At 40.6% G+C, this 20,805-nt stretch overlaps 1 protein-coding gene and 1 long non-coding RNA gene across 5 annotated transcripts in view; one reads left to right on the top strand and one right to left on the bottom strand.

The window, feature by feature from the left end:
• Positions 1-20,805, bottom strand: part of LOC140469697 (astrotactin-2-like) — a 1,585,258-nt gene that overhangs the window by 1,429,188 nt on the left and 135,265 nt on the right. For all 4 annotated transcript variants that reach the window (XM_072566454.1, XM_072566452.1, XM_072566453.1 and 1 more), the window contains exon 2: positions 5,214-5,401. In XM_072566454.1, the coding sequence (XP_072422555.1) occupies positions 5,214-5,401 (188 nt within the window). The remainder of the gene's footprint in view (positions 1-5,213; positions 5,402-20,805) is intronic.
• The window catches only part of LOC140469569 (uncharacterized), a 62,451-nt gene continuing 56,075 nt past the window's right edge, over positions 14,430-20,805 (top strand). The window contains exons 1-2 of the long non-coding RNA XR_011956161.1: positions 14,430-14,494; positions 17,026-17,073. This is a non-coding gene — a long non-coding RNA (uncharacterized lncRNA). The remainder of the gene's footprint in view (positions 14,495-17,025; positions 17,074-20,805) is intronic.

The raw sequence follows: 20,805 nt of genomic DNA, 5'->3' as shown, positions 1-20,805 counted from the left end.
GGAAAAGATGCAATAGAGATCCTTAGTGCAGAGTAGCTAAGAGGAAATTTGATAGAGATATTCAAAATCATGAAAAATGCTGATAGAATAAACTTTGAACAACCATTTCCAGTGGCAGAAAATTCATTAAGCAGAGGACACAGACTTAAAGTTTTTGGCCACAAAAATAAAGCAGTTTGAAGAACAATGGGCTGTTGGGCTCTGGAAGACATTGTCAGAAAAGGTGGTGGAAGCTAATTCAATAATAGCATCTGAAAGATAACAGGATAAATGCAGGAAGAGAAAAATATTGATATGACAATGGGAAAAGAACAGAGAAGTGGTAATAATGGAATAGTTCCAGAAAACAGCAAACATTACCATGATAAGTCAAAGAGCTTCTTCTGAGTTACCTCATTCTATGATTCTAAAGAGGGAATACCCAATAAATAATGCGGAATAATTATTTTCCAATTGCAAGTTAAGGCTTAGATTTATGTTTTTGTATAAGGAGACTTGACAAGGTCAAACTTCACTTGGTTGTACTGCCAGAAGTATTCTTACAGCAGAATTAGATTGGATCCACAGAAAGGCAATGGATAAAAAACAAGCTGAGGCAGGAAATTTACAGCATTCTGTGTTCCAGCACTTCTTATGGCCAGTCACTGAGTAACATTAAAAATCTTCTGAGATTCAGAAGTCCCTGGTCCTATCTCGATTCGGCTCCATGTGGTCAAAAGGGGAAAATAAAATACAAACAGGTTCTATTCTGGAGTCAGTTAGCAAGTCAGAACTCACTGCAGGTCAATATAAAATAGCCAATCCCAAGTACAGGAAATGTTTGTATGTCAGGTCTTTAAAATTACATTCCTATATAGGATTCGTGTTTGTAAGTATGAGCCTTCGTAAGTCAGATGTTTGTAAATCGGGGAACCCCTGTAACTTTGCAACAGTAAACAATATGCACCTTTGAGAATATCTGAATAGTGCTTCTATTTTGAAGTATGCAAATGAGTATAACTGACAAAAAAAAATCATGAACAAGCTGTTTCCATATCTAATGTAAAGAGATTTGTTCTTTACTTGCATTGTAGCTCTATGCATGACAAAATATGAGGAAGTTCAAGACACAAGAACAAACTGAGTGATTCCAATATTGGTATCTGTCTTCAAAGCTTCAATATGCTCATAATAAATCAAAGGCTTGTTTTTAATTTCTACTCAAGTTTAATAACTATATGATTTTAATATATATGTATTATTTCAGTTGTATTAAATAATTATCAGATCTTCACATCTCATTCTATTGAAAATGTGACCTTGAATCTAAGTTTATAAATTGAAAAGCACTTAGCACCTTCATGAACTCCGAGTACTGCTAAAATGGGAATAAGTGATGCTTGACCAACTCAATGGGATTGAAATGAAGTCAGATGTTGCGTCGCACTTTAATAAGGCAAGGATTTTCCTTTTATCTTTGCACTTAGTGCAGAGATATGAGAAACAAGCACATAACACAGGATTCACTTAAACAGCATTTTACTTGGGCACTATTATCAATAAAACCAATTGTACTCAAATGATAACAATAGAACATAGTAACATCTACCATGGTGGGTGCTTAACATCTACTTATTGATTTTTCACAGTTGTCTTGCATTCCAGCTCATGCTAGGTCCTCTTCCCTTCAATGGCACAGTGTTTAATTTCCATGATCAAGCTTATCCACGATTGGAGTTAATCTTACTTCTGTCGAATATATTCACTCTCGTAACAATATGCAGAAACATTTTACAGACTCAACCTTGAAATTGATTCTCACTATAACATATTGTGTCAAATTTTAATTCAAGGCCTTAAATTGTCTAACCACGATCATTAATACTTTTAATCCATGAAATCCAACAGTGATCACTAAATCCAAGAGATAGTAACTAATCTATTTTCTTCGTACAACTATCTTTCTTAAACTGATAGGCTCAATCAGTTGCAGCACATCCCTCCAATACTGTAATGTGCCTATTTTTTCAGCTACATATAGTGCACCATAAACTGCTGCATAAATCCATAAGGAATGGCAGACAAAAGTAGGGATGCTTACTAGAACTGTAAAAAACACTAGTCAGATAACAGCTAGAATACCATAAATATCTTTGGTCCCCTATCTGAGGGAAAATATATGCTGGTATTGGAGGCAGAGCAGATAAGGTTCACTTGGCTGATCCAAAGAATGGAGAGACTGCCTTATGAGGAATGGTTGAGTGGGAATGGACTAGAAACCCACTGGAATTTAAACGAATGCGAGATTCATTCTTATTGAAACATATAAGATTCTTTGGGGACTTGACAGCGTAGACATGGAAAAGTTGTTTTTCCTTATGGGAGAGTTGAGGACCAAAGGGCATAATCTCAGAAGGAGGTGTTGCACATTTGAAACAGTGATGAGAAGGAATTTCCTATCTCAAAGTGTAGTGAAGCTTTGGAATTCTATCTTACTGTAGAGTGTTTCTGAAGTTTTGTTGTTACATGTATTCAAGGCTGTGATAGACCGATTTCAATCAGTAAAGTAGTCAAGGGCTGAAGGGAAGTACAGAAATGTGGAGTTAAACGTTGTCACATCAGCCATGATTTCATTGACTAGTAGAGCAGACACAATGGGCTGAATGATTTACTTCTATTCCTCCATCTTATGGCCGTTTCTGAGTGTGATATACCTCAGAGTTGACATCCAGTGTCCACAAAGTGAAAAATGTGCTATCAATGGAAATTCAAAGCTGTCTGTGATTTTCACAAAACCATATGTTCACTCCACAAGGCAATGATTTTCTTTTGACAACTTGAGAAATATGGAGCCTTAGTAAAGTCTCCTTTACTGCAGAGGGGGAGCAGACTAGGAGATATTGCAAACATGTTCTGCTCTAGCCTGGAACGTACGTAGTCACTTTCAGTCCCTGACAATGTCATCCTGCTCTGAAGTTGCAGTTGTGGCTGTAGCAGATCACAGATTTCATGTGAGGTCAAACTCAGTTAAGTGTAGATGACTGACACACTGGGTTTGGAATGAGAAAGCACACATTCTTTTAGGTGGAAGAGTCATCATTTAAGTCTTTACTGTGAGCATTCAGATTGAGGTGAGTAATTAGCAAATTTGGTGGAGTAACAATTGGAATATTATTCTGAGTGTCTTCACAAATTCAGAGGCTCCCCTCCTCTCTACCTACAATCCAGTGGCTGACATATATGATTCTGATTCTTCATTCCGAAAGGAAAACTACACGGCTAAGAGCTTAGGAAGCTTTCTCCTGTATGGGTATTGGTAGTTCTTGGGTTTTTAGGTAAAATCATTCTAAGGCAAGTTTTTGTGCAGTAAAGATCAAAATAATTTCCTCCTACTGCTGCTTAATGAAGCGCATGCCTTAACAGGCCACTTAATTAAATGAATGGTTGCATGCAAAAAATATATTAAAAATTGCACTAATTTTTGTTTTCCGATATTTGAATGGAAGGGTTTCTGCTCTACAGGATTATTCCAGTCACAATGCATGCCAATTATGGTTGTACTTGGAACGGATTGTCAAGGTGAAAAATATAATCTTGTCCTCATTTTCAATAAAATGTTACCACATTTTAGCTTTCAGTAATTTTAAACAAGAATAAAACAAAAGAGAACTTAATCAGCACTGATCATTGATATATTTCATTTTTACTTCAATGGTGCAGCAAGGTAAATTCAGCACTGATATTTTAGGATTGTTTCTTGTTCAGTTATAGTGAATATGCACGTATACATTTGGTTGAGATTTATGGTCAGTGGTGATGTAAGGAAACTCACTGCTTAGTTTGCAGAAAGCTCAACTAAGAGATCGCGTGTTGTCTACCTTGAGAACGTTAACTCTTTCGACTTGTAGTTGATGGTCACAACATTTTGTGTTGATTCACAGCATTAATCTGCTGTGGTGTCATCAAGTGGTCCAAACAGCCAATCATATTAAAGAATTCTCACAGACAGCCAAACAGGAAATGAATTGTAATAAATCATCAAATCACTTTTTTTTAACATTTCAGGCATTGCCCAAAGCTATATTTGTGCCACACTCTTAAAAATCTCAAAAAAAAACATGGATTTAAGAGAAGGAAAGGATTGCTGAATTAAATTAAATAAGTATAAAATCAAAAATGAACATCCATTAAAATAGCATACAAAATAATCCAAACTAAAATAAATGAATGAAGTTGTACAAACTTTGCCTCTGTTTTTCTAAAATGCAGTGTTTGTAATGATTGAAAGTTTAAACTGTAAATGACATATATGCAATCAAATCATAATAACACTTAAATGCTGTGGATTTAACTGGCTTCAAATATGGCTTCTAGAGATAAATAGTTGGCATTTCACGCTGATTCAGAACTGAAAGCCCAGAAAGTTTGCTAGCTAATGCTTTGCATGCTCCTATCTTATTGCACAGTGATTATGTAAATATCTACAAATTGATCCCTAAAAAAATGTTTATTCATTGCATAAAATCTTCCCTGAACAAGAGACTGGGAATTGGGTCCCAACTACTACATCCTCTCATCTTTTTTCAGAAAATAATCAAAGCATATTTCCTATCATTTGTTTCATTTGCAAAATACTAAAATGACACCACAGCCAGCAGTGAAGGGAGGTTTTGGCTGTAATATGCAATATTTTAAGGTTTTCATTTTCTCATGATTCATTTCTCTTAGTAACGCCACCACTATTTTCCTGAAGAATGCAGGCATATGATACATGAGAAGGTTTTTGTTAATCCAAAAATTACTGTTAATCCAAACATTGGATGACAGCCCAAACTATCAATTTTAACATTTGGACTTGGTCCGATTACTATATCTATCCCTTCAGAAGCACAGCTATAAACAAACATTCACTATGTGGGTGATCTATGGGCTCAGAAACCACACCTTCTCACTTCCTGGGCAGTGTGTCGTCAATTCCCACTTCATTCTGGCAATCTGATAGTTCCGAGAGTCCTCAACTGGGTGAAAGCCACTCTGCACTCCACTCTGGCAACAATGTTTGCTCAAACAGATCTTCAATTAATTATGATCCACTGTCGTTTACTGGCCTGTAAAGCTATTTCCATACTATCAACAAGTTCAAGTTAAGGCGTCTTATCTATAAATGAAAACTCATACATCATAGTAGTACTGGTTGGCTGAGAGAGAACATGACTTATTTGACAAGGTCTCACCATGACTGAGACATGAAGGACATGCATCTGTTCGTCCACAATCTCGGAGGGCTCCCGCAGAGTCGGTGGAGTTATCTGGGACAGGTGCTCAGCATTACTCATGGAGACATGGAAATATAAGGTGCCATTCTCCAACCATTGCTGCTTCCAGTGGACCAAAGAGATATCAGCAACCGTTCCAGTCATTTCTGAAATAAGAGAGAGAAAAACCATGATCAAAGCTATTGTTGATATTCTCCAGCACATTGTCATCTCAGGAGTGGTCAATACTAGCTCGAATACTACTTTATAGAGATTGGATGGGAGGGACCATTTTAATATTGCATAGCTTTGATACAATTAAACATTTACCTTACTGATGTCAAAATGGCTAGAACCAAACTATTTACGTGTACATTTTTAAAACTCTACAATTCACCATATCACATACTCTGCTCCTGCCAAAGAAAGTGAATCAATGCTTCCCAGAATTGACGGAAAATACTCTTCAAACAAGTTACCACAAACCCTTCAGAAATCAATTGAGCAATGGAACCAGTGCTTAGGAAGTCTAGCTAGCAATCAGTTGGGATCTGGGGAAATTCACAAAAAGACAAAGAACTGTTTGAAATCAATATAAGAAAATGGTTTGAATGAAACATGCTCGTCCTTGCTAGGCCAGTATATACTACTGCTGCGACCTTCTCAAATTTGGGTAATAGGATGAGGGGCAGTGTTAAAAATCAATACTAAATAAGCAGCGTTTAGATATGTAAAGATTTTGAGACATTCCCTCAAACACTGAGAAAATGCCTGCCATATAATTTCCTCACCCATCCCATACTCATCTTTACTCATTCCTCTCAAAGAATTAGCAGTTAAGTAAGTCAGGCATGTTCACTTGTCCAGATGAGAGGCCATTACACCAGCAGTACAAGCTACAAATAATTAGGACCTTCAGGGGGTCATTAAAACCGAGTATACCAGAAGAGAGAAGGGAGATAACAATGAGGAAGGAAGAGATGATTCAAGTACAAGAGATCCCAGGGGAAGTACCTCTTGTGAACAGGTTGACTGTCTCAGAAACTGTCGAGACAGACGACACCACCAGTCCGAGAGAGACAGGTCTGCCAATCGAAAATTGGCATGGAGGCAGAGCCGAGGAGTCAGACATCATGCAGAGTCGTGGTAATAGGGCACTCCATAGCAGAGGGACTGAAAGGGGTTTCTGCGGCAACAGGCGGGATTTGAGGATAGTGTGTTGCCTTCCTGGTGCCAGGATCCAGGACGTCACTGACAGAGTGCAGAGAATCCTCAAGGGCGAAGGTGAAGAGCCAGAGATGGTGCTGCCTGTCAGCACAAATGACGTCGGGAAGAGGAGGAGGGACATTCTACAGCGGGACCTCAGAGAACTCAGAAGAAGGGTAAAAAGCAGGACATCCAGAGTGGTTATCTCCGGTTTGCTTCCAGTTCCTCAGGCTGGAGAGGGCAGGAACAGGGAGATAATGGACTTGAATGTGTGGCTGGGGAACTGGTGCAGGAAGCAAGGATTTAAATTCTTCAATCACTGGGGTATGTTTTGCTGTAAGGATGAATTATACAAGAGGGACGGGTTGCACCTTAATAGGTGGGAGACCAGCATTCTGGCAGGCAGGTTTGCCACTGCAACACAGGTGGGTTTAAACTAAGTAGTGGGGGTGGAGGGGGGGGGGTACACTGGAAATTGAAGAAGGAAGTTAAAGGGAAAGTGAGAATAAGAGAACTTAAGAAAGACAACAGAATCAACGGAGCAGAAAAGTCAAGACAGGATCATACAGTATGGTCAAGTGAAACAGAGATTGGGAAGAAGGGTGAGTGGAGTAACAAATTTAAAATATCATATATGAATGCACGAAGCATAAGAAATAAGGTGGATGACCTTGAGGCTCAGTTGGAAATTGGCAGTTACGATGTTGTGGGGATAACTGAGACGTGGCTTCAAGTGGACAGGGCCTGGGAAATGAATATTCAAGGCTATATGTGCTATCAAAAGGACAGACTGATGGACAGAGGAGCTGGGGTGGTAAGGAATGATATCCAGTTCCTTGCGAGGGGGAACATGGAATCAGGAGATGTGGAGTTAGTATCGATAGAGCTGAGAAATTTTAAGGGTAGAAAGACCCTAATGGGAGTTACCTACAAGCCCCCAAACAGTAGTCTGGATGTAGGGTGTAAGTTGAATAAAGAGTTGAAATTAGCCTGTCGCAAAGGTATTACTACAGTTGTTATGGGGGATTGCAACATGCAGATGGACTGGGGGAATCAGAAAGGTACTGGAACCCCAAGAAAGAGAGTTTGTGGAGTGCCTCCGAGATGGATTCTTAGAACAGCTTGTACTGGAGCCTACTAGGGAGAAGGCAATTCTGGATCTCGTGTTACTCAATAAACTGGACTTGAACAGGGACCTCAAAGTAAAGGAGCCATTAGGAGATAGTGACCATAATATGATAAGTTTTAATCTGAAACTTGAGAGGGAGAAGGGAGAATTGGAATTGTCAGTATTGCAGTTGAACAAAGGGAACTATGGAGCTATGAGGGAGGAGCTGGCCAAAGTTCAATGGTTCAATACCCTAGCAGGGATGGCAGTGGAACAACAATGGCAGGTATTTCTCGGTATAATGCAGAAGGTGTAGGATCAGTTCATTCCAAAGAGGAAGAAAGATCCTAAGGGGAGGCAGGGGTGGCCGTGGCTGATGAGGGAAGTTAAGGACCATATAAAGACAAAGGGAAAAAGTATAACATAGCAAAGATGAGCGGGAAGCCAGAGGACTGGGAAACCTTTAAAGAGCAACAGGGGATAACTAAAAAGGAAATACATTAAAAAAAGAGGTATGAAGGCAAACTGGCCAAAAATATAAAGGAGGATAGTAAAAGCATTTTTAGGTATGTGAAAAGAAAAAAATGGTTAAGACTAAAATTGGGCCATTGAAGACAGAAACAGGTGAATTTATTATGGGGAACAAGGAAATGGCAGAAGAGTGAACAGGTACTTTGGATCTGTCTTCACTGGGGAAGAAGCAAGCAATCTCCCAGATGTAATAGTGGCTGAATGACCTCAAGTAATGGATGAACTGGAGGGAATTTATATTAGGCAGGAAATGGTGTTGGGTAGACTGTTGGGTCTGAAGTTTGATAAGTCCCTGGGACCTGATGGTCTGCATCCCAGGGTACTTAAGGAGGTGACTCTAGAAATCGTGGATGCATTGATAATCACTTTCCAATGTTCTATCGATTCAGGATCATTTCCTGCGGATTGAAGGGTGGCTAATGTCCCACTTTTCAAGAAAAGAGGGAAAGAGAAAACAGGAAATTCTCGACCGGTTAGCCTGACATCAGTGGTGGGAAAGATGCTGGAGTCAATTATAAAAGATGAAATTATGACTCATGTGGGTTGCAGTTACAGGATAGCTCAGAGTCAGCATGGAATTATGAAGGGGAAATCATGCTTGACTAATTTTCTGGAAGCTTTTGAGGATGTAACTATGAAGGTGGACAAGGGAGAGCCAGTGAATATAGTGTACCTGGACTTTCAGAAAGTCTTTGATAAAGTCCCACATAGGAGGTTAGTGAGCAAAATTAGGGCGCATGGTATTGGGGGCAAAGTACTGACTTGGATTGAAAATTGGCTGGCTGACAGGAAGCAAAGAGTAGTGATAAACGGGTCCCTTTCGGAATGGCAGGCAGTGACCACAAGGGTTATCACAAGATTCGGTGCTGGGACCGCAGCTGTTTACAATACATATTAATGATATAGATGAAGGTATTAAAAGTAATATTAGCAAATTTGCTGATGACACAAAGCTGAGTGGCAGGATGAAATGTGAGGAGGATGTTATGAGAATACAGGGTGACCTGGACAGGCGAGGTGAGTGGACGGATGCATGGCAGATGCAGTTTAATGTGGACAAGTGTGTGGTTATCCACTTTGGTGGCAAAAACAGGCAGGCAGATTCCTATCTAAATGGAGTCAAGTTAGGTAAAGGAGCAGTACAATGAGATCTAGGTATTCTTTTACATCAGTCAATGAAAGCAAGCATGCAGGTACAGCAGGTAGTGAAGAAAGCTAATGGCATGCTGGCCTTCATAACAAGAGGAATTGAGTATAGGAGGAAAGAGGTCCTTCTGCAGCTGTACAGGGCCCTGATGAGACCACACCAGGAGTATTGTGTGTAGTTTTCGTCTCCAAATTTGAGGAAGGACATTCTGGCTATTGAGGGAATGCAGCGTAGGTTCATGAGGTCAATTCCTGGAATGGCGGGACTATCATGTGTTGAATGATTGGAGCGACTGGCTTGTATACACTTGAGTTTCGAAGGATGAAGGGGATCTGATTGAGACGTATAACATTATTAAAGGATTGGACACTGTGGAGGTAGGCAGCATGTTTCCGCTGATGGGTGAGTCCAGAACCAGAGGACACAGTTTAAAAATAAGGGGTAGGCCATTTAGAACAAAGTTGAGGAGAAAGTTCTTCACCCAGAGACTGGTGGGTATATGGAATGCTTTGCCCCAGAAGGCAGTGGAGGCCAAGTCTCTGGATACTTTCAAGGAAGAGATGGATAGAGCTCTTAAAGATAGTGGAATCAAGGGTAATAGGGATAAGGCAGGAACAGGATATTGATTGTGGATCATCAGCCATGATCTTAATGAGTGGTGGTTCTGGCTCAATGGGCCAAATGGCCTACTCCTACACCTATTATCTTTTGTCTATTATCCCTGTGCTTAATGTGTTGGATAACTCAGCAATCAAGTTACAAGTTTTACAAATTGAACATAGAACACACTTCATTTTAATAGAGACAATTAACATTGCAATAAAAATTTCTTCCTTAAGTAGAATTGTGTCCGGGTTTACATGTTGAATAATGATATCTTTCTAGTTCATTGTATGTATTTTTCATTAAAACAATATTAAAAGTGCATATTATCAGACTGACTTTCCCTCCCCTCCCTACCGATTTCAACAAACACCCAAAATATGTGTCCCTAAAAACACAAAAAACAACTTTGATGACCATCATTTGTGTTGTACGATATATTCTGTGGAAATTTGTTTCCGTAAAGCTAACCAAAATATGGCCTTAATGCTGAAGGTTTCTGTAATGGCCCAAAATGCATTGTGTTCCACTTACTTACATTTGTGATACACAGAAAAGGGGACAGTAATGGGTGAAAAAGTGCAGCAATGTAAAACCAAGCCAGTTTCACCCTTGCAGTTTATAATATCAGTACATTATTGATTTTGTGAGCCATTGCTGAACAAAATAAAACTAAAATGTCCAGTATACTAATCCAAATTGCTTTTTTTGTTCTTATATGCCTTAGCCACACATTTATTTTTCAGTCACACTATTCTAAATCCTGGTAGGTGTGCAGACATGGGCACCACAACAGAAGAAAAAATAACCTCCTCTTTCTTTGATGCACATATAATTTATAGAAATGGATTCTCTTCTCCTCTACTCATTTAACTCACAACAAATGAGATCTTAAATCCTGAGGGACTGTAGCTACATTTTGGGCAGGGGCTATTGTAATCACATTAGACAGAATCACATGCCAAAATTACAGCAATCACAACAAGATACTGAGACACAAAATGCCGCAACAGCATCTATTAATTGTATTCATATGTTTTCCATTTGGAGGGAAAGCAATGTTTTGACAGGTAATCTTTAATGCATTGTTGGTCTTTTATAGAGATGATAAGCTTGGTGGATAACTAAAATCTATTCACTTTCGCAGTCTCATTGTGTGGGTTTGCACAGGGTAAACAAACTTCAACTGAGTGAATGAGCTGCATCATATTAGTTACTGGGCGAACAATAAAACCACAGAAAAAAGGTTGATTGGTTGTTGCTCAAAGAAGCCAAATTCAATCTGTGAAGGAAGTAGCTGGACAGATTGCAATCAAAATGAAACATTGCGAGGTCATGAATTGATGACCGGCAAACAGTTGTGCTTCGGAGTCTTTGGGTGATTTTCAATTTCTGATGGTGAGAGGAGAAGGAGATGAGAAATTAAATCATACAACCACAGAGTAGGACATCTGGCCCTTTTTATTTGTGTTGGTTCTGTGAAACAGCTATTAATTTGCCAGTACTGTTTCCCAAAGCCACACCAGTGTCTTGTCATTCCTGCAGTTGCCCAGGATGTTTGGGTACACGGGAAAGCTGCTCTTCCATACATCTGGCTTGTGTTCAATACAAAGTGAAAGATGTGCAAAAGAATTGGGTCTTGTGTTTACTGAATGTGTCATGACCTTAATTCAAGACCACCTAGTTTTAAGTCCAACTTGTCTATTTAAAAGAGGGCTTCGAAGTCAAATAAATGTCTATAGATATAAATTCAGTGGCTGTCAGGAGAGAGAGAGCCACTCTACTATGTTATGCCTCACGAGACATCAAGGATGCTTCAAAGGGATGGACCTAAAAGGAGGAAATGCATAACAAACTGAACTACCATCTCCTCAAATGCTGAGTATGATGGGAGAAAAGACAGAAGTCTGGGTGGTAAACATATCTGTAAACAAGAAGAGGGTTAAGAACTTATTTAGCCCAGGTCTGGAATATACACTCAGCCAAAGTGCTCATAAGTGCAAGTGGGCTGAGGTCCCTGAGTGTACTAGCGATGAAGATCATCAAAGACTCATTCCTGGTCACCCCTGCATCGAAAGTAATTGATTCCTTCACTCTAAGCGCGAGAGACCTGCTGGTCAACAAGCCTGTCAAAGGAAACCAGGAAAAACAAGTTCAATCAAATTGAAAAAATCATGGAGTTTGAAATCGACTGCTCAACTGTCAATGATTCACTGTCTAATTACCACAAACAACAGAAAGTGAACCACATATCTTTTAACTTTTACATTTTTTGGGCACACTTCTCATTTATAATCTGCCTGTTGGGAAACTGACCCAGTATCTGGTTGTGACAAAAGGCTTGATCAGGGAATAAAATTTGTTCATTAATTGTGAAGAGGACTATTAATTCATTTGAGAAAATGGACAACTTTTAAAGATAAGTATTGATATGTTTGGGTCCATTCCACAGGACGGATTGTGGGATGTGTAAATCACGGTATTTCACAGAGATGGGTTGCCAGATATTTTCAAGGTTTCCACATTGTTTAAGGCTTGCAATCATCTCTCCAAGATTCAAAAATTAGCAAGGAATGTTTGGAATAAAGATCAAACAATCCAAGTGAGATGTACATAGCATCCTTAAACACTTTAAGAGAAACCGACTTTATTTATAAGTCAGTTGGTGATGAACTCCATGAAGAGCTCATTGACAAGTGTACCACTCGATACAGGTTAGAAACGTTCCAGGGTCAATTTTAAGACGACCTGAGTTAACTGAAACAAGGACTACTCTTCTGCTGGGTTTCACAGTGGTGTTCCAGTTCCTGGTATCATCAAGTCCCTGCAGTGTGGAAGCATGCCATTCAGCCCATCGAGTCTACACCGACCCGCTGGAAACCATCATACCCAGATCCATTCCCTGTAACCCTGCATTTCCCATGGCTAATCCACCTAGCCTGCACCTCCCTGGATACTATGGGCAATTTAGCATGACCAATCTACCCAGCCATCACACCTTTGGACTGTGGGAGGAAACCGGAGCAACTGAAGGAAACTCATGCAGGCCTGGGAAATGTGCAAAATCCACACAGAGAGTAACTCAAGGGTGGAATTGAACCTGGATCCTGCTAAAACATGCAAGTAAAGCTGCCACAGTTTTACCAGACTATTGAGAGGTTATTTTGTTAGACATACATGTTGGATGGTGGTTTAACTCTACGGTCACCATTCTCCACTTTGGAAGAGAGGTTGATAAGGAGAGTACAGCTAATACAGGAATTGAACTCATGCAGCTGGCATCACGCTGCATTGCAAACCAGCTGTCCAGATAACTTAGCTAAACAGTTCTCAAAACAGATGCCCTGTGTGAGGTGTAAAGATACTGTTGAGGACATAAACATAGGAATAGAGGGTCATTTAGGTCCTCAGGTCTGTACCCCCATTCCGTTGGATTGCATCTGATCTGCAATTTAACTTTATATCCTCGCCCTTTAATGTCTTTGGAAACAAAACAAAAATCAGTCAATTTCAGTTTGAAAAGGAGCAATTGATTTAGTATTAATTGTTGTTTATGGAGGTGAGCATCAAACACTGTGTGTGTGAAGAAAAGTTTCCTAATTTCACCGTGGGACAGTCTCAGGAAGTGTGGTGGACCATTCAGGGGTAAGATGAAGAAAAATTCCTTCAGTGAAAGGGTAGTGAACCTGTAGAATTCTCAACCACAGTGGGCTGTGGAAGCCACGTAACTGAATATATTCCAGAAAGAAGTAAACACGTTTCCAAAAATTAAGGACATTGAGGGGTATGGGGAGAAAATGTGCATGTGCCTTGAGATAGCCGATCAGATATGATGCATGTTATCGAACCAAGGTTTGTCTATCTAAAACATGACTTCCACCTGAGTTCAGAATTTATAATGGGAGAAAGTGAGGACTGCAGATGCTGAAGATCAGAGCTGAAAAATGTGTTGCTGGAAAAGCGCAGGTCAGGCAGCATCCTGAAGAAGGGCTTATGCCCGAAACGTCGATTCTCCTGCTCAGAATTTATAATGCCTTGCACGGCAGAATTAGCTGCTCATCATGTATCCTGGTGGGACATTATGAGTGGCCACTTGTGTAAAGGTTGATGGCTATAAATATACACCCCAGCTAAGCCTAAAGAATAAAAGAAAAGCAGATTTGAAGTCACTTCATTCTAATTCATCCTAAATTAAAGAAAACCTACTATTTACCTTCACTATCTACAAGATCAGGAAAGAATTGCCAAACAGAAGGTCTCCACATGTCATACTTCAGTGACAGTATCCTACTGCAACTGCACACGGAATGTGAAACAACAAAAGTGTGCTTTTGCTCAGCGTCACTTTGATCCATCTGTACTTGCTTAAAACTGGCCTCCTGCACTGCGATCTCAGTAAAACATTTGATTGGTTAAATCAATCGCAAAAGATGCATGTGATCCAGTAGGAGTTCAATTTTTGATCTGAAAAATAGCAAATATTCCTGTGGCAGACATTGAGACACAACAGAGCTACTTTGAAACTGTGCTTCACGCCTGTCACATACCCATTAATAACTCGGAGAATGTAACTTTGATTGGTCACAGTGCCCTATATTCTGGTATCGTTCCCTCTGAAAATGGTGGTCTTTGGTAAATTGAGGAGAAGGCAGGAGAACTGCTCTGGTGAGTGCATGTACACACACACGTACTTTGCTACATTTATTCAAACTATTTTTTAGTAATGAACATGTGGTCTCTGCATCAGGTACATCAGATACTAGTGTACACACAAGAGCACTTGAGATACTTCTCAAGAACTATCCTTACAACAAAGGACAAACAGTGCATTTTGAGTAGCCTGCTTATACAGTTAGGCATTAATATGTGCATTAATATTCCTTTGTCCTGTTTAAAAGGGACTAATGACCATTTGAATTGCATGGGTTAACAATTGAACAGTTAACATCTTAATGTAAAGTATGTGAAACCATGGGCTAAAAATAAAAACACAGGAAATTAAAAGGCTCATCTTCCTCTTTTGACAGTCCAGAAACAACGAGTGCTAAACAGACTTAAAGGGTTAGAGCCCAGACTTTTAATGTCCGTACCCTTGACCCAGGTTCAAACCCCACCTGCTCCAGAGGCGTGTAATAACATTTCTGACCAGATTGATTAGAAAAATTGGTTCCCCATTAAAGGTGAGTAAAAGCTAATGGTAGATTATAACCACAAAGGGAACTTGTAGCCACCAGTGCCATAAAGTCATAAGCATGATTGAAGAGCTGTTTAAACGCTTGAAAAAGGCAAGAGATAGTTTGCTTCTTTCAGTTTTCTGATTTTCCTTAATAAGGCAGGATTATTACCTGAACCCTGCTGATCCAGAAGGCAGGATTGTCAACCAATGTGTGTCGGCCAGAAGCAGTGCATTCTATGCCAGGTTTTTTCATGTCTCCTGACAGCTCTTGTCATGTGTGATGGTTTTTTTTTGCCCAGTGCCATGGTTGGAAATGGGATCCAAACAGAAATCACATCAGGTGTCTGTAGATCCCCTTGCTGGGAGCTGGTAAATCAGCAGCACTTTACGGCTGAACAATAAGAGGAAAGAACTGAAACTGAGGTCGGCTGTGCAGGGATATTGGAAAGCACAAATGTGACTGTCAAGCTTCTGCTTTGATTGCAGTTTAAAAGGATCTGCAACAGGGCCATACAAAGGAATGATTGCTACTGGATTAAGGAATCTGGGCCTCTTTCATAGCTCCGAAGACACCCAGTGGAATAAATTTAGCAACTATCATCATAGAGTCATAGAGTTGTACAGCATGGAAACAGACCTTTATGTCCAACCTGTCCATGCTAACCAGATATCATAAATTAACCTAGTCCCTTTTGCCAGCATTTGACCCTTATCTTTCTAAACCCTTCATATTCATACATTCAACCAGATGCCTTTTAAATGTTGTTATTTTACCAGCCTCCACCACTTCCTCTGGCAGCTTCTTCCACACACGCACCACCCTCTGAATGAAAAAGTTGCCCCTTAGGTCATTGTTGAATCTTTTTCCTTTCACCTTAAACAACCATTTCTTTTTAACCTTCATTTGCCTCAAATTGTAAAAGGAGGGTAAGGTAGGGGGAAGTGGCTGTCTTCACCAAGTACAAAGTGCTAACAGAATACGGAAGAATCAGGAGCAACAGAAACATTGTGTCTAATGCCAGGGCCTGAACTTGCAACTAGTGCCATGAGAGGATGTGGATGTGCAAACGATGCCCTTTTTTGTGTGCGATTTACAATAATGTACCCATCCTCGACCATTGAGTCTGCTGCACCATTCAATCATGGCTGATATCTTTCTCAACCCCATTCTACTGCCTTCTCCCCATAACCTTTGATCCCTTACCGATCAAGAATATCAAGGAATTGGCTTCCACAGCCTTTTGTGGCAATCAGTTCCACAGATTCACCACCCTCTGGCTGAAGAAATTCTTCCTCATCTTGGTTCTAAAGAGTTGTCCCTTCACTCTGAGACTGTACCCTCAGGTCTGAATCTTTCCTACAACTGGAAACAACTTCTCCATGTCCACACTATCCAGGCCTCTCAGTATTCTGTAAGTTTCAAGGAGCTCCCCTTCTGAACTCCATCGAGTACAGATACAGTTACATGCTGACACCAGAGAAAGCCAAAAGGAAAAATTCAGAAGCAAAAGATCAGCATGACCTCCTTGCTCTACATTCCAACTTCCATTTGGAAGCAGGGCAAGCAACACTAATCCATTGGCTTCACTCTAGAGTTTGTTCAAAAAGTTTGCATGCAAACAAAATCAGCTGGAAATTAATTCATAAATTTTGATGACTTGCCTCTGAAACAAAAAACAAATTGCTGAAAATTCATCCACCTAGAACACTCTGACAACCAGTCACAAAGAGCAAGCAAAGGAAATTTGGAACATTGCTTCATTAAGGAAATGCAGCTCTTGCCACTTAGTTTGGTATAATTAAATGTATTGGTAAATTGATCTGTACATTTAAATATAAATAAACCTCACCATTAATGTGTGAAGTTCAGAATTAATTTGCAGTACAAGGCACTTGCATGCCAGATAATGAAAACAGCAGGCTAGCTCATTTGCACTATCAACATGCAAAGCATGCTGTGAAAAATGCTTTGCTCCTTCCCCTCTACCCAGTAACTTGTTTTCCCTTTTTTCATTTCAAGACCGTGAATGAGAGATATGACTTCAGCTGCTGAATAACAATGAATCAGGTAAAAATATTCCAATTAATTTGCTGCAGTGAAAGCTCATTTAGTGGCTCAGTGGATAGATATATTGCCTGGCACAACATAAGAATCAAACATGCAGCATCTCACTTCATTGCCATTGTATGTTATGATAATCTTTACATTCCGACCTGAGGAAATAAAAAATCCGAGCCATTGTGAAAAAATATTTGCAGAATCTCAAAAGAGAAGAGCTCTTTCTCAACAGCTTATCAAGACTTAAAATGTCACTCTCAACATTCATTTATAGCTTCATATGGATCCTAGTCCACCTGTCTGAGATCCTGAGGAGGGAGGTTGAAATAGTTGTACTAGAGGGCTATAATAAAGAGATCAGTGTTTGGTGTAATGATATTTAAATAAAAGAGTTTTTTGGAACACTGAGATACAGATGATAGCCACATTTAGATAAGCAGAGGCAGGTATATAAAGATGCAACAAACTCGCAGTCTTGTCTCAGAAAGAGGCCCCTCTATGCAGAACCAAACCCTAATACCCAAACTTTACAGGAGCAAAGTACTGCAGATGCTGGAGTCTGAACTGCAAACAAAACATGCTGTAGATTACAACAGGTCAGGCAGCATCCATGGAGAGAAAACAAGCTAACGGTTTGAGTCTAGATGACTATTTTGTTTTCAGCCCAAATTTTATGGCATGCAGCATCCTTGAAACTGGCCTGTCTCCATAGGTGTAGATCAATCCTGTAGATCAACAGTTAGAGTCTAACTGTTTAAAAACCTTACTTCAGGCGTCAGGGCCTCCATTTGCCGAGAGGTGCGAGGGAGGAGCAAAGGACTTCTGGGAAGTCATATATTTATGTGGTTGTGTTACCCGAAACACTACTCGAGTAGTGTCTCCCACCCATCCTCCTAGTCTAACCAAAAGAAAAGGCTCTGTGCGCCAGATTGGTAAGGTAATGAGATTATTTTTTATTCCTTATTTTTCAACAGTCTCTATGGGAATTTAGAATCATGGAAATGGAATTGAGGGCAGTTGAATGTTCCTCCTGCAGAATGTGGGAGGTAAGGGTCACCACTAGTGCCCCTGCTGACTACATCTGACTACTTACCAGGGGAAAGCAATGGAGCACAGGGCTCTGGCACAGAATCTGTCCCTGCTGCTCAGAAGGGAAGGGGGAAGAGTAGCAGAGCAGTAGTCATTGAGGACTCCATAGTTAGGGGGACAGATAGGAGGTTCTGTGGAGACAAGAGAGACTCACGGTTGGTGTGTTGCCTCCCAGGTGCCAGGGTTCGCGATGTCTCTGATCGTGTTTTTGGGATCCTTAAGGGGGAGGGGGAGCAGCCCCAAGTCATGGTCTACATAGGCACCAACGACATAGGTAGGAAGAGAGATGGGGATTTAAGGCAGAAATTCAGGGAGCTAGGATGGAAGCTTAGAGCTAAGACGAACAGATTTGTTGTACCTGGTTTGTTGCCCATGCCACGTGCTAGTGAGGCGAGGAATAGGGAGAGAGAGGAGTTGAACACGTAGCTACAGGGATGATGCAGGAGGAGGGTTTTGGATTCTTGGATAATTGGGGTTCTTTCTGGGGTAGGTGGGACCTCTACAAGCAGGATGGTCTTCAGCTGAACCAGAAGGGTACCAATATCCTGGAGGGGAAATTTGCTAAGGCTATTGGGGTGGGTTTAAACTAATCCAGCAGGGGGATTGGAACCAAAATTGTAGTTTGAGTATAGAAAAGGTTGAGAGTAGGGAGGTCTGAAATCAAGTTTCGGGAACGCAATATGGCACCGGCAAGTAAGAAGCTGGTTTGAAGTGTGTCTACTTCAACACCAGGAGCATCCAGAATAAGGTGGGTGAACTTGCAGCATGGGTTGGTATCTGGGACTTTGATGTTGTGGCCATTACGGAGACATGGATAGAGCAGGGACAGGATTGTTGCAGGTTCCAGGATTTAGATGTTTCAGTAAGAACAGAGAAGATGGTAAAAGAGGTGGGGGTGTGGCATTGTTGGTCAAGGACAGTATTACAGTTGCAGAAAGGATGTTTGGGGACTCATCAACTGAGGTAGTTTGGGCGGAGGTTAGAAACACGAAAGGAGAGGTCACCCTGTTGGGAGTTTTCTATAGGCCTCTGAATAGTTCCAGAGATGTAGAGGAAATGATAACAAAGATGATTCTCAATAGGAGTGAGAGAGACAGGGTAATTCTCATGGGGGACTTCAACTTTCCAAATATTGACTGGGAACACTATAGTACGAGTACTATAGATGGATCAGTTTTTGTCCAGTGTGTGCAGGAGGGCTCCCTGACATAGTATGTAGACAGGTGAAGCCACATTAGATTTGGTACTGGGTAATGAGCCCAGCCAGGTGTTAGACATGGAAGTAGGTGAGCACTTTGGTGATAGCGATCACAATTCTGTTATGTTTACTTTAGTGATAGAAAGGGATAGGTGTATACCACTGGGCAAGAGTTACAGCTGGGAGAAAAGCAATTATGATGCAAATAGGCAAGATTTAGGATGCATAGGATGGGAAAGGAAACTGCAGGGAATAGGCTTATTAGAAATGTGGAGCTTATTCAAGGAAAAGCTCCTGTGTGCCCTAGATAAGTATGTACCTGGCAGGCAGGGAGGGAGCTGTAGAGCGCGGGAGCCGTGGTTTACAAAGCAAGTGGAATCTCTGGTCAAGAGGAAGAAGAAGGCTTATGTTAGGATGAGATATGAAGGCTCAGTTAGGGCACTTGAGGGTTACAAGGTAGCCAGGAAATACCTAAAGAGAGAGCTCAGAAGAGCCAGGAGGAGACATGAGAGGTTATTGGCGGATAGGAGCGGGGTAAACCCTAAGGCTTTCTATAGGTATTTAAGGAATAAAAGAATGATGAGAGTAAGATTAGGACCAATCAAGGATAGTAGTGGGAATTTGTGTGTGGAGTCAGAAGAGATAGGGGAAGTACTAAATGATTGTTTTTCAACAGTATTCACTCTAGAAAACGGCAATGTTGTCGAGGAGAATACTGAGATACAGGCTACTAGACTAGGTGGGATTGAGGTTCACAAGGAAGAGGTATTAGAAATCCTGCAGAGTGTGAAAGTAGATAAGTCCCCTGGGCCAGATGGGATTTATCCTAGGATGCTCTGGGAAGCCTTGGAGGAGATTGCTGAGTCTTTGACATTGATCTTTAAATTATCATTGTTGACAGGAATAGTGCCAGAAGACTGGAGGATAGCAAATGTGGTTCCCCTGTTCAAGAAGGGAAGTAGAGACAACCCTGGAAATTATAAACCAGTGAGCCTTACTTCAGTTGTTGGTAAAGTGTTGGAAAAGGTTATAAGAGATAGAATTTATAATCATCTAGAAAAGAATAATTTGATTAGGGATAGTCAGCATGGTTTTGTGAAAGGTAGGTCATGCCTCACAAACCTTATTGAGTTCTTTGAGAAGGTGACCAAACAGGTAGATGAGAGTAAACCAGTTGATGTGGTGTATATGGATTTCATCAAGGCTTTCGATAAGGTTCCCCAATGTAGGCTATTGTACAAAATGGAAGGAATGGGATTGTGGGAGATGTAGCAGTTTGGATCAGTAATTGGCTTGCTGAAAGAAGACAAAGGGTGGTGGTTGATGGGAAATGTTCATCCTGGAGTCCAGTTACCAGCGGTGTACTGCAAGGATCGGTGTTGGGTCCACTGCTGTTATGTCATTTTTATTGTGACCTGGATGAGGATGTAGAAGGGTGGGTTAGTAAATTTGCA

The sequence above is a fragment of the Chiloscyllium punctatum genome, chromosome 49 (genome assembly GCF_047496795.1).
Source record: "Chiloscyllium punctatum isolate Juve2018m chromosome 49, sChiPun1.3, whole genome shotgun sequence".
In the NCBI taxonomy this organism is placed as follows: domain Eukaryota; kingdom Metazoa; phylum Chordata; class Chondrichthyes; order Orectolobiformes; family Hemiscylliidae; genus Chiloscyllium; species Chiloscyllium punctatum.
The sequence above is the reverse complement of the archived record's forward strand: the minus strand, read 5'-3'. Positions and strand labels throughout refer to the sequence as shown.